We start from the raw sequence: 11,556 nt of genomic DNA, 5'->3' as shown, positions 1-11,556 counted from the left end.
GAGAATCATGCACTTATTTTTACATGTACTACATCTTATGCAACTACACAGTGGCATTTAAAAATGTGCGCACATTAGGAATTATTAACAGAAACATTTATGGCCAGAACAAAACATGATGCCTGAAGCCTGACAGTTGACTTGTCCTGTTGCATTTGATATAAAAACTTTTAAACTGAAAACAATTGCAAATGTTTAGCCTCAAGGATTAAATTAATAGATAAAATGCTTAATTTAGCCATTTTACAGATGTCATCAAAATAACAAACACAATAAAACTTTTTTTAATTTAAAACAATAATAGATTTAAAAAAGGTTATATGTCAGGCTGTACGTTTCTATTCTAGTGGAGAAATGTTTATACTACAAAAAGTAGTTATTTTCAGAAATAAATGCTTATTTTAATGCCGTTCTGAACCCTTCTTGAAAAGGACACATATTTTAGCACCTATATTTTTAAGTGAATAATAATAATTGAACATTAAAAACATTTATAAAATGAGAGTTTCGACTTTTTTAATGTTCTATTTGAGTTATGCATGATATTTGAAATATGCTTCTTCAAGGCAAAACAATCGTCAGACTACAATTCAATGCAGGGAGCTGGCTGAGTTAAAAGGTGGAAAATAGTTGTTCATGTCTGTGCATAGTCCTCCGATGTATTCAGAAGGAGAGGGTTTTCCAGGGAAATACTGTCCAGAAGGAGATGTTTTGGAGAGATAAGATTCCTCCTTCGTCCACGGGGAAAGTCCAGCTGCGTGAGGCACCTGATGCGAGTAAAAGTAACTGGACTGATTGGAGAGTAAATTAAAAGAGCTTGGAGCGGAGAGAGCTAGAGGAACAGAGGCTGTTGTAAAAGAGGAGGAGGGTTTATTCTGGTGATGGTGCCGGCGCTGTCCGGTAATAAACTGCTCACCGCCTGTCCCGTAATAAGCTGCCTCTTGACCCGACTGGAGAAGTCTTTGAGCACCGGCACTATAGTGATGTGAACTCTGGGACAAAACCGACGCTGCGTAATTGTTGTGGTGAGCACCAATGTAAGGTGTTGCCGCTGGGTTAGGGTGAGGATGCTGGAGGGTCATGAAAGGAGCAACAGGCCAATAAAAAGATCCCGCAAATGCCAGTCCTGTTGTTGTGGTGGAGGACAGTCGCGCACCTCTCTTCATGGCCAGCTTGGCCCGGGACGCAGCTGTGGAGCGTCGCCTGAGTTTACCTGTGGTACCACCTATGAACACATCATCACTGGACGGGTCCAGCATCCAGTAGTTGCCCTTTCCCGGGTCATCATAATGTCTTGGGACCTTCACAAAACACTTGTTGAGGCTCAGGTTATGTCGGATGGAGTTCTGCCAGCCCTGTCTGTTTTCTCTGTAGTATGGGAAGTTGCTCATGATGAACTCATAGATGCCGTTGAGGGTGAGGCGTAGCTCTGGGCTCTGGCGGATGGCCATCATGATAAGCGCATTATAACTAAACGGTGGTTTTTCAGGTTTGTTCTTCTTGCCCTTTTTTTCATTTGCTGCTTCGCTTTTTGTCTCTCCAACACCCCCAGGCTCCGTTTTTCCTTTTGTGTCGTGTCTGGTCGCTTCACTCCGTTGTGGTTTTTCGGATCTTCCATTAAAATCGGAAAATGTTCCGATATCCCCAGCGGATTGGTCGGAGCGGGCGGGGGGCTTCGCAGCACGCAAGTGCGGCGCGTCGGGCGCGCGGCCACAGTCGCTCATCACGCGCTCGTGTCGAAGCAATAAGCTGCTGATGCTGAAGGAGGACCTGTGAAAAAAACTTAGGGGGGCTTTTGCCTCCTCCATGTCGAACAATACAGAGCACGCGTAGAAAACACTAGCTAAGTACTAGAAAGTTCAAGATGAAACAAAGTGGCACCTGAGCTTCACCATGCACGAGCCCCAGAGACGGTGTATTCATTCTTTAGAAAGTGCTTGGATGAAAAGATCTGATAAGTTTCCCGCACAGCCAATCTCTCTGACTGATCAATGAACTCAAAGGCTCAACTATAACACTTCGGAAGCTCGTGAAACTCAAGCCTCCTTCACCTAGACCGCCTCTTAGCTCCTGCCTGTCCAATCTGTTTATACGTTCATCTGGCTGAATGCCTGTCAAGAACGAGGGATGCAAAATTTAGTTGTGCTAAGGAGCACAGATAGGAAAACACTTAGAGATGTGAGTAAACAAACAGTTAGGTCGGTCAAGATGCCTGATCTCTTGAAAATGACTTCTGCTTCATGTGCGCGAGTTTACGATCTTGTAGGCGAACTGTATCTTATTTAATAAAACATTTTTTACATAGACTTATTCATTCTATTTATCTTAAATTATTATTCACTGCAAACAATTATTTGCTGCTTTATATTTTAAGTAGCTACAATCAAATTGGCATTACAGGCCATTTCAAGTTTTTTTTGACAATACTTAACACACCAAAATAAGCAATTTCAACTTTGGTTAAGTAACATTAACTCACCACTCACAATATTTAAAACTGTAAGAAAATACTTGCAAAGCCAAGTTGATAGTCACTTGAAAATTTAAAGCAGCACTTTGGTACAACAAATAATGACACACATAAAAGCCTGCTCTTAAAATATATAAAAAATTAGCATTACTATTAATAACACAAGACAGTTAAAAAGCAGAAAGCTTTTTTATAAAGAGGCATTTGCGAATAGACGGAACAGGCGCAGCCTCTATTAGCCTGGACATAGCAGCTCACTCGATAATTTCAACATATTTAATTGGTAAAAATCTATAAATGCTTTTATGTATTTGCTACGTAAAATTCAGACAGATCCTATAGAACAAAACCATTGTCAGAATTAAATAGGCCTAACATCCTACTGACTAAATTAATTTAAAAAGAAATCGCTTCTTAATTTCATTGGTTTACTTATCTAATTCTCAGATTATGCTTATGAGTCCATCCAAATTAGTTACAAACTAGCCCTACATCCATGATGTGACACAATACATGGGGAAATTTCAGTGACCATGGGGCTTTAGTAAGGCTCGGAAGCCTTTTAAAATACTCAAATTTTTAACAAGCATCTTAGAGAACATACACAGAACCGAGTCCAAAATAAACAAGTCAATTCCTTTAATACACAACTACAGAAAACTATATACATTCACATACTGCAATAAATACAGCAGGGATTCAAAGCCACCAATATCCCTGGAAAGGGTCAGTAATGTTTTTTTAATTGGTCTTTTAGTTTGGGAAGTGCTGAGTATAAATGTTCCCCCGGACATTCAGTTTTTCCCACATCTCTGTGTCCCACGAGCACAAAATCGTTCCGAAAATGTCCAGAAAGCTGTCCAACATGCAGAAGTCCTTGGAGAGCAGTCAGTGACGCACAAGTGGGCATTTCATCTGCAAACAAAACCAACGCCTAGTGTCATAATATATGCATAAGTCTAGTGTAAACAGAAAAATGGACAAGGTGGAAACGAAAGTGATAACGTTGTTGCTCTCACCATTAAAGTTTCCCATGAAGGCGATGCCAACAGAATCAAAGTTGTGCGCTTTTGCATGGGCTCCCACAACTCCCCATCCGCGTCCTTCATACACCGTCCCATCTCCAGATATCAGAAAACTTAATACAGACAGACTTCATGTAAGTGTGCATTCAGTTTTTATTAACAATTGAAATATTAAATTTAGCATAAAACTATTACTAAACTGTCAACACACATTGTTTTAAAAATTCGTGGCAACACTACACAGTCACTACGTACGTCAATATAAGGGTACTTGTGAAACTTAATTTGTACCACTTTTAAATACACCATACTTTTACATAATACAATAAAAATGACCATACACGCCTGGTTGTTGATAATAACTAGGCCTATATTAACTGCAATACGCAAACACAAATGATTACAATCCTAAGCATTTTTAGTTTTATTATAAAACTATAGTAACCACACATTTGCTATAGTCTTACAAGCACAGTGTAATCACAATATTTTTATTTTAATACATAATAAAATATATTGCACCTTCACTAAAACAATTGTCCTAAAGGATATCACGTACATTTTATTACATTTATAATCCTTCACCACAAGTGAAATACATTGTAATAAAAGCAATGAAAGGTGTGGACACAGGCTTGTTCTTGAAATCTTACTTGTAACCAATATCATCAAATCCCCGCTCGTGCATGTGCATGTTCTGGATGTGCGCGAGTTGAGAGAGACTGTCACGCGACTGGACGCAGGACCAGAGCGCGGTGTGGTGCACGATCACTGTCTGAGCTGGACCCTTCATTTCAGTCCTACTCCGAGGATTCACAGCCTTCCAGCCGCTGCGAGGGATCACATGCCCTGAGAAACAACACATCTGTTTACATCAGACTTTTCTGAGTGCGTGCTCGATAATACATGGACGAGCAGATCTTCATTCTCACCAGCGCTCGTGTTACCAGTTGCTCCTGGCGCGTGTCCGTCCATATCAGTGACTAACGCAAGACTAATAAGTTCTCTTTAGGGCCGGTGACAATAAATAACTTGGATTGTGACATGGCCAAAGTTTATCCGTTTTGATTGACAGGGCGGGAGAGGAACAAACGCGTTCATGAGCTTCCGCGTACTTTCCTTGCGCTCGCAACGTTCCAGCACGTGCAGGAAATCGGAGCACGAGTATATTAGTATTAAAAAATATGATGAAAATGTTCTGATCATGCCTTTTACAGACCATCGTGGAAATCCCGGTATGAAGAGGTGATTGTTTAGTCATTGCGTAAATAACAGAAATTACTGGTCGATCTTGGTAAGTAGCTACATTTTGAAGTGTCAAAAACACGCTAGTCCTACAGACACATAAACTGCATTATGTGCAACCTGATCGCACCCAATTGCGTATAAATAACACGCTGTTGCATTATCGTCTAATACGTACGCCAAATTGCGATGTTATTTGCATATGATACGCTAATGTTTGCTTGTACCTGGGTGGAGAGCAGCCATTTTAAAACGTACATGATTGGGAAACACTGAAATAATTAAAATAATAAGGTTAGGTTTAGGGCTTGGGTAGAGGTTATAATATGCACGGACACTAACATTAGGTTTAGGGTTTGGGGACAGGGTAATGAGACAAATTGCTGTTTAACATGCTAACACGTTAATTGGCGTATCATATGCACGCAAAAAAGGCGTATTTATCCACGCAAAATCGCAATTTGGCGTCCGTATTATACGGTAATGCACAGCGCGTGTTATTTATACGCAATTGGTGCGAATGGGCTGACTTCAAACACAGTAAGCTCCATGCGAAACCACAGCTTTTATACACTTCGGGCACCTTGTAAAAACATAATTTTTCAATAAAATTTCACAATCAAGTTCACAAAGCGGCGGTTTATCACAACAAATACAGTCGTTCAGAGAAAACTGTTGTTGTGAGCTAAATCACTGTGTACACACTAAGTTCCACATAATAAAAGTTTATGTGTTTTACGCATCTTACAACTGACAGAAAACTGCCTAGTTTTGATATTTCGCTCTTGCGCAATTGCATTCATGTTAATATCATTTTTTTTGTGCTTCTCTTTCCACATTTTATGGATCCTAAAAAATGTTTAACAAATAAAAACAACTCCTTTTTGTATTTTTTATAGCAAAATTAAAAAAATACACCATTTAAAAAAAAACGATCAACTATAAACAAACTGGGTAAACGACGAGTCCCCCAATGCATGTCATTTGTTGTTAGAAATCTGTTGCTCAAAAGAATAAGAAAACATAAAAAACGAATTATATTTTATAAATGCATTAGAAACACATTTGGGTTACCGATCAAATACATTCAGACTTTAAAGGCATGTCTAAACTTGTTCTGGAATGGAATAACAGCGACACAAAAGCAAGCAACGCCCGATGCTTTAAAATCCAGCAGTTTGCTTTTGTCATTCTCTGCTTTATCTTCTCACTCTGTCCATCTGTGGCCACAGTGTGGAGCAGTGCAGACATAGTAAAGCCTCATGGCATCCTGCAATACAGAATTATGGTAGGATATGTCAACAAGCAGCTTGTGAACTCACATTTTGTATTACTTATTACATTGCTGTACTAAAAATGAGCAAGGAGGAGCAAGATTATAAACGGCATATAACTGTAATAAGGGTTGCTAATCAAAACACTGACTTCTTTATACAATCATATTTATTTGTGTGACCATTGAACCTTGACTCTAATGAAATGCCAGCAAAAAATTAAAACTTTGATACCTTCTCATAAAGCATGTAATTCAAAAGATTTGCTAAATGACTTCATAGCAAATATAACATAACATTTTTTATGAATTGAACAATTCTGATTATTATTTAATTTTTAGCACACATTAGGATGATAAAACATGTCAAATGAATGTGCAAAAATTCCCACAGTATAAAGTGCAGAAAATATGTTCTGTGTTTGAAAGCACTGTTCAGCAGACAGTCATCAGCCCAGACACACTGCAGTGTTGTTGTGGTACTATGGATAAACAGCAGCAGCAAACAGAGGTCGTGCTTGTAATTACCTCAGCCTTCATACTGTGAGACTGGAAGAACACTGCCTCCTTATGGCCACACCTAAAACAACAAAACAGTTCAACAAAACCATGCATCTGGGGATTGCAAAAGATTAAGTGTACATGCTACTATTAAGACTACTACCAATAATAATGTTAATAATAAACTAATAAACAATTTTGCTAGCGTTAGCCAACAACAGCAGATATTATATTTTATATTAGAAATAATGATGGCATTTCCAGTAAGTATTTATGGCAGCTTCAAAACACGATCAACACGTTGGGGGAAAAATTATTTGATCCCCTGGGCCCAGTTTTTCAAAAAATGTAATCTGGATCAAATTGATCCGGATTTGGAAATCCTATGTTTTGCTATCTAGGATCATGTGATCCATCTTACTTTCTTGCCAGTTTTTTAAAGGATCATTGGATTGGATCACTGTTATCTAAATACCAAATTTCAGGATTACCAAATCCTGTTAACCAGAGCCTTAAATGAAACCAACAGTGTAACCTACTGGTTTAGCAAAGAACAACATGTAGGCAAAATACCAGGGGCCACAACTAGCCATTTTTTTTTAATTGTGAGAAACAGAAACTCTGTAATAAACAGAAACATTTTACATTCCTTATTTTGTTAAAATGTTAAATAACAAAACAAAAATAACACTACCCAATATTTTATTATAATAAAATAATTTACAGGACAGATAGCAGCTTTTTCCATCTCTGCCTTTAGGAGATGTATTTCCATCTGCACTTTTTTCTAGAAACAACTCATAGCCGTAACCAGCCTGTTTTGTAGATGAGGAACGTTATATGATGTATATATCATCAGTAAACATTGGTTTTGTGATCATTCACTTAAAAAAACCTCTCTGATTTTATTTGGTTTGAAAAATCACAGCTGAATCCACCCTTCTGATGGGATCAGGATAATCCTTCTTTTTTTAAACAAATAGATCCCAAACTGAGTCAAAAGTTTTGAAAAACCCAAAGCCAGGTTTGATCCAGATCAAATGTTAGATCGGATTACATGATCTGATTTTAGTTCGGAATCCCTCTTTTGCATTTAAAAACCCATTTCCATGATTTGATCCAATCCGTGATCCGAAATCCCACTGGATTACTTTTGAATTTTTTTATTAAATTTGCCTACTTACAAAGAAATGGAGGGTCTATAATTTTTATGGTAGTCTATTTTAACTGATAGAGACGGAATATAAAAAAAATCAGTGGAAACATTTTTATATAAAGGTTATAAATTGATTAGCATTTCAGTCAGTGAAATAAGTATTTGATCCCAGAGCAAAACATAACTTTGTACTTGGTGGATAAACCCTTGTTGGCAAGCACAGAGGTTTGACGTTTCTTATAGTTAGTCACCAGGTTTGTACATGTGTCAGGATACATTTCGGTCTACTCCTCTCTAAATCTTTTAGGTTTCTTGACTGTCGCTCAGCAAATTAGAGTTTTAGCCTCCCTCTATAGACGTTCTATAGGACTAGGGTTTAGAGAAAGGCTAGGATACTTAATGTGCTTCTCCTTAGGCCACTCGTTTGGTTGTCTTGACAAAGACCAAAACATATTGCCATGTTAAAGGCAGATCCACGACCCATCTTCAGTGATCTGGTTAAGGGAAGGAGGTGATCGTCCAAGATTTTAGGGACATGGCTTCATCCCTTAGCCACTCAATGCGGTGAAGTCATCCTGTATCATAATGTTTCCAAAACTGTGCTTCTCTGTAGGGATGGTGTTCTTAACCAGCATTTCTCTCCCTCCAAAAACATGAGTCAATTTTGGTCTCCCAGCACCTTTTCAGAAGCCTTTTCTGAATCAATTAGATGTTCATTGTCAAACTTTAGACAAGCCAGGCAGGTCTTCTTGGACTAATCTGTGGTCCATATAGGCACATAACTATTACGGTTAAAAACTAAAATTCTTGCTGGTTGTTTGGGATCAAATACTTATTTCCCTGACTGAAATGCAAATCAATTCATAAGCTTTATATACAATTTTCCCCCCTGATTTTTTTGTTGATATTTGGTTTCTATCAGTTAAAATAATCCTACCATAAAGATTATAGACCCTTCATTCTTTTGTAAGCAGGCAAACTTACAAAATCAGCAGGGGATCGAACACAATTTTTCCCTCACCGTAGGAGACAAAAAATTAATTGCCACATAAAATTGATATGTACAAACAACAAAATGCGGTTTAGTAAGATTAGCAATTGTTTGACTTAATTTTAAACAAATGCAAGTAGGTTGCATGAGGGTAAAAAGCTGTTCAACACTAACTTGGGGCACGGATGGTCCTCTGTCCGGGGCAATGTTGGATCCTGGGCCACATCTGCTATAATCTGTGTGAGTTCACTGGGAGAAGAGATCAAACAGGGATTTTAAAGGTTATGTGCTTAAAAAACCTTTTACACTTAAGAGTTCTGCTTGTTAAAAATTCAGTAGTATTGAAACTTCTTTTAAAGTACATTGATCAGTGATCAATTTTGGCTTTTTTTTTTTTTTACCTGCATATTTAGTCTTTTGTGTGCTGCTGACCACTGGCATACAGGGACTGCCGGGGTCCTTACACATTTATGTACTATATGCATTCAATCCAATTTTCGTTATCTGGCAAAAAAATTCTTTCTAAATTTAAATTGGACATATCTTCACAATGCACATTCTGTAAATCTAATCTTGAAACAATTTCACATTAATTTTTTTAATGTGATTTTGCAAAGGATTTTCGGAAAGAAATATCTTGGCAAATTTTTTCTGCTTACAACAAGCTTTTTTTTCCGATGTAGTTAATATATTGTTTTTCATCTGGGAGACAGGGTCAAAGGAAATGGATGAGATGTTCAAACTCATAAATCTTTCTGGTGTATTTGAAATGTAAAGTTACTGATTGTATAAACTTTGGAATATTCTTCCCTGTACTGTCCGGGAGGCAGACATACTCTGTCAGTTTAAATCTAGAATAAAGACGCATCTTTTTAATCTTGCATTCACTACACTTCCATAATTTTAATCCTCAAAGAATTTAGGCTGCATTATTTCGATCAACTGTAACCACGAACACATCCAACAACAAATGATGTACTTGTTGCATCAAAGAGTGCAGAACAGTACTCTACTCTCAGCCAGTCTTGTCTCTTTGTTCCAAGGTTACCGCAGAATGCAGTTCATGCCCAGACCTGATGGCAGAGCTGAGAATGGGAAGCGGTGACCTGACAAGAGCTGATATGATAGAGCTGGATAAAGGATGCGGCGACTTGACGCAATTTCACTACAAAATTTTAAATGCTATTAGATTGTTAATGTTAATCTTAAATCTATGATTGACCTTGTTAGTACGTTTATTTATTTTTTATTTAGCCTTGTTGTGAAAGCACTGTTGAGCTTGTGCATAGGCAGCAGCTTTTGCCAGAGGGTAACTGGAATCCCCTGGTTGGGCCTGGGTTCTCCTAAGGTTTTTTTTCTCGATTGGAGTTTTGGGTTCCTTGCCACCCTTTGGATACTGTTTTGCACTATTTGCCTGGCCGGGTGGGCTGCTTTAGAATTCAGAAGTTATACATAATTAATATTTCATATAGGAATTTATAGTCTGTTTAATATTTGACCTGTGGTTCTCTCTCCTTTACCTCAATTGTGTGCTTTTGTGTTTTCACCTTTTTCTTGTTTTTACAGGTATATGAACTAAGTTGTCATACTTATAGTCAATGTGTCTTATGTACAGCTGCTTTGTTTTGATGAAAATTGTAAAAAGCGCTATATAAATAAAGTTGAGTGGAGTTGTACGCCAAATATTATAATTTTTTATGTCGATTTAAAAATGTTCTATGATTCTCTTCTATGAAATCTTCTTCACTTAATACGAAAGCAAAGAAAACGGCACTACTAATGAATAGAAATATGTTTTCATTATAATGATTATTGCCTGTTGATTCTTGAATGTGACACTTTTATTTATATTGAATTACTATTATTTAAAAATATACATAGAGATTTTTTATATATATATGTATTGTGTTTCTTTGTGTAACATCATTTAGTTTGATACTTTTTTTGCGTTTTGTATATGTTATGTATCCCATGTTTATAATAATGTTAAATACAAATAAATATAATATCTGAGAAAATACTCACTCAACCTCATGGGTGATTTTGTTCACATAAATACAACTGTTGTCAGCTTCCTGCTGATAGTCACAATTTCTGCACTGAAAACATACAGTTTAACCATGATGTTATATGTTTTTTTATAAAAGCTTTCACATGCCAGATTCTGTAAACAACCATAAAGCTTTTATTAAGGCAAACATCTTACAGCGTAGAGCAGAATGCGATTTTCTTTATCCTCTTTAGGGTACAACATGTTATTACTGCAAAAAAAGACAAACATTAACATAAGACTTCTACTCTTACACGCACAGCTGATCTGATACATGACAAATAAGCACACATTCATTTTATTAAAATAAAATTATAAACTCACCACTCTTGACAGAATCTAATGCCCACAAACCCAGGCCCATACGTGCCACCTTCTAATTCCATCTTAAAGTTTTATTACACTTTAAGGGTGATAACAACGACAAATCCTCTTACTCAGTCGAAACCACTGGAAAAATGCGTTGTGCACATGCGTAAACTTCGTTTTGTGTTGAAAAGATTTCATTACAGCGCCTCCTCTTGACGGAGGACTAAACCGTTTCTAGAAAAAAATACGTAATGTCTTCAGTTGTTTTGCATATTTTCTCTCTCTCTCTCTCTCTCTCTCTCTCTCTCTCTCTCTCTCTCTCTCTCTCTCTGTTTCTTGTTTGAGATTTTTTTACTGCCACATACACATCACATTGCCAGAGATTAAGAAAGAAAAGAAAAGAAAGAGAAACAATACAGAATAAGAAAAACGTAACTAAATAAAGTGCTTTTAAACTATTACATGTTCTCAGAGCTTTTTGTTATCCATTTGTTCCAATGTCATGACATATATTTCAAAATCATTGATAAAATGTG

At 37.1% G+C, this 11,556-nt stretch overlaps 3 protein-coding genes across 3 annotated transcripts; all 3 read right to left on the bottom strand.

Annotated features, from left to right (window-relative positions):
- Positions 1 to 590: 590 nt before the first annotated feature.
- On the bottom strand, positions 591 to 1,808 carry foxg1c (forkhead box G1c). Its single transcript, XM_056766242.1, has one exon. The coding sequence runs from the start codon at positions 1,806 to 1,808 to the stop codon at positions 591 to 593; it is 1,218 nt and encodes a 405-aa protein (XP_056622220.1).
- A 1,284-nt stretch (positions 1,809 to 3,092) lies between these two features.
- pglyrp5 (peptidoglycan recognition protein 5) lies at positions 3,093 to 4,566 on the bottom strand. Its single transcript, XM_056766244.1, has 4 exons — positions 4,428 to 4,566; positions 4,149 to 4,344; positions 3,490 to 3,608; positions 3,093 to 3,385 (listed from the first exon to the last, which is right to left on the bottom strand). Exons 1-4 carry the CDS (start codon positions 4,468 to 4,470, stop codon positions 3,198 to 3,200), a joined length of 546 nt encoding a protein of 181 aa, XP_056622222.1. The 5' UTR covers positions 4,471 to 4,566; the 3' UTR covers positions 3,093 to 3,197.
- Positions 4,567 to 5,618: 1,052 nt separating this feature from the next.
- On the bottom strand, positions 5,619 to 11,181 carry polr2i (RNA polymerase II subunit I). The gene is made up of 6 exons (XM_056766245.1): positions 11,036 to 11,181; positions 10,868 to 10,922; positions 10,687 to 10,760; positions 8,836 to 8,910; positions 6,542 to 6,593; positions 5,619 to 6,010 (listed from the first exon to the last, which is right to left on the bottom strand). Exons 1-6 carry the CDS (start codon positions 11,095 to 11,097, stop codon positions 5,948 to 5,950), a joined length of 381 nt encoding a protein of 126 aa, XP_056622223.1. The 5' UTR covers positions 11,098 to 11,181; the 3' UTR covers positions 5,619 to 5,947.
- Positions 11,182 to 11,556: the final 375 nt, after the last annotated feature.

This window comes from Triplophysa dalaica, chromosome 14 (assembly GCF_015846415.1).
Source record: "Triplophysa dalaica isolate WHDGS20190420 chromosome 14, ASM1584641v1, whole genome shotgun sequence".
NCBI lineage: Eukaryota > Metazoa > Chordata > Actinopteri > Cypriniformes > Nemacheilidae > Triplophysa > Triplophysa dalaica.
Note: the sequence above shows the minus strand (reverse complement) of the source record. Positions and strands in the feature narration are given on the sequence as shown.

Bases quoted from the DNA above. Each gene is read 5' to 3' on its own strand.
- polr2i (XM_056766245.1), bottom strand. From the start codon at position 11,097: ATGGAATTAGAAGGTGGCACGTATGGGCCTGGGTTTGTGGGCATTAGA. The intron at 10,761-10,867 runs GTAAGATGTTTG...GTATGTTTTCAG, and splicing joins ATCGCATTCTGCTCTACGCT to TGCAGAAATTGTGACTATCA. The intron at 6,011-6,541 runs GTAATTACAAGC...TCTGTATTGCAG, and splicing joins CTCACAGTATGAAGGCTGAG to GATGCCATGAGGCTTTACTA.
- pglyrp5 (XM_056766244.1), bottom strand. From the start codon at position 4,470: ATGGACGGACACGCGCCAGGAGCAACTGGTAACACGAGCGCTG. The intron at 4,345-4,427 runs GTGAGAATGAAG...GTTGTTTCTCAG, and splicing joins AACTGGTAACACGAGCGCTG to GGCATGTGATCCCTCGCAGC. The intron at 3,609-4,148 runs GTAAGATTTCAA...GTCTGTATTAAG, and splicing joins TTTGATGATATTGGTTACAA to TTTTCTGATATCTGGAGATG.
- foxg1c (XM_056766242.1), bottom strand. From the start codon at position 1,808: ATGGAGGAGGCAAAAGCCCCCCTAAGTTTTTTTCACAGGTCCTCCTTC.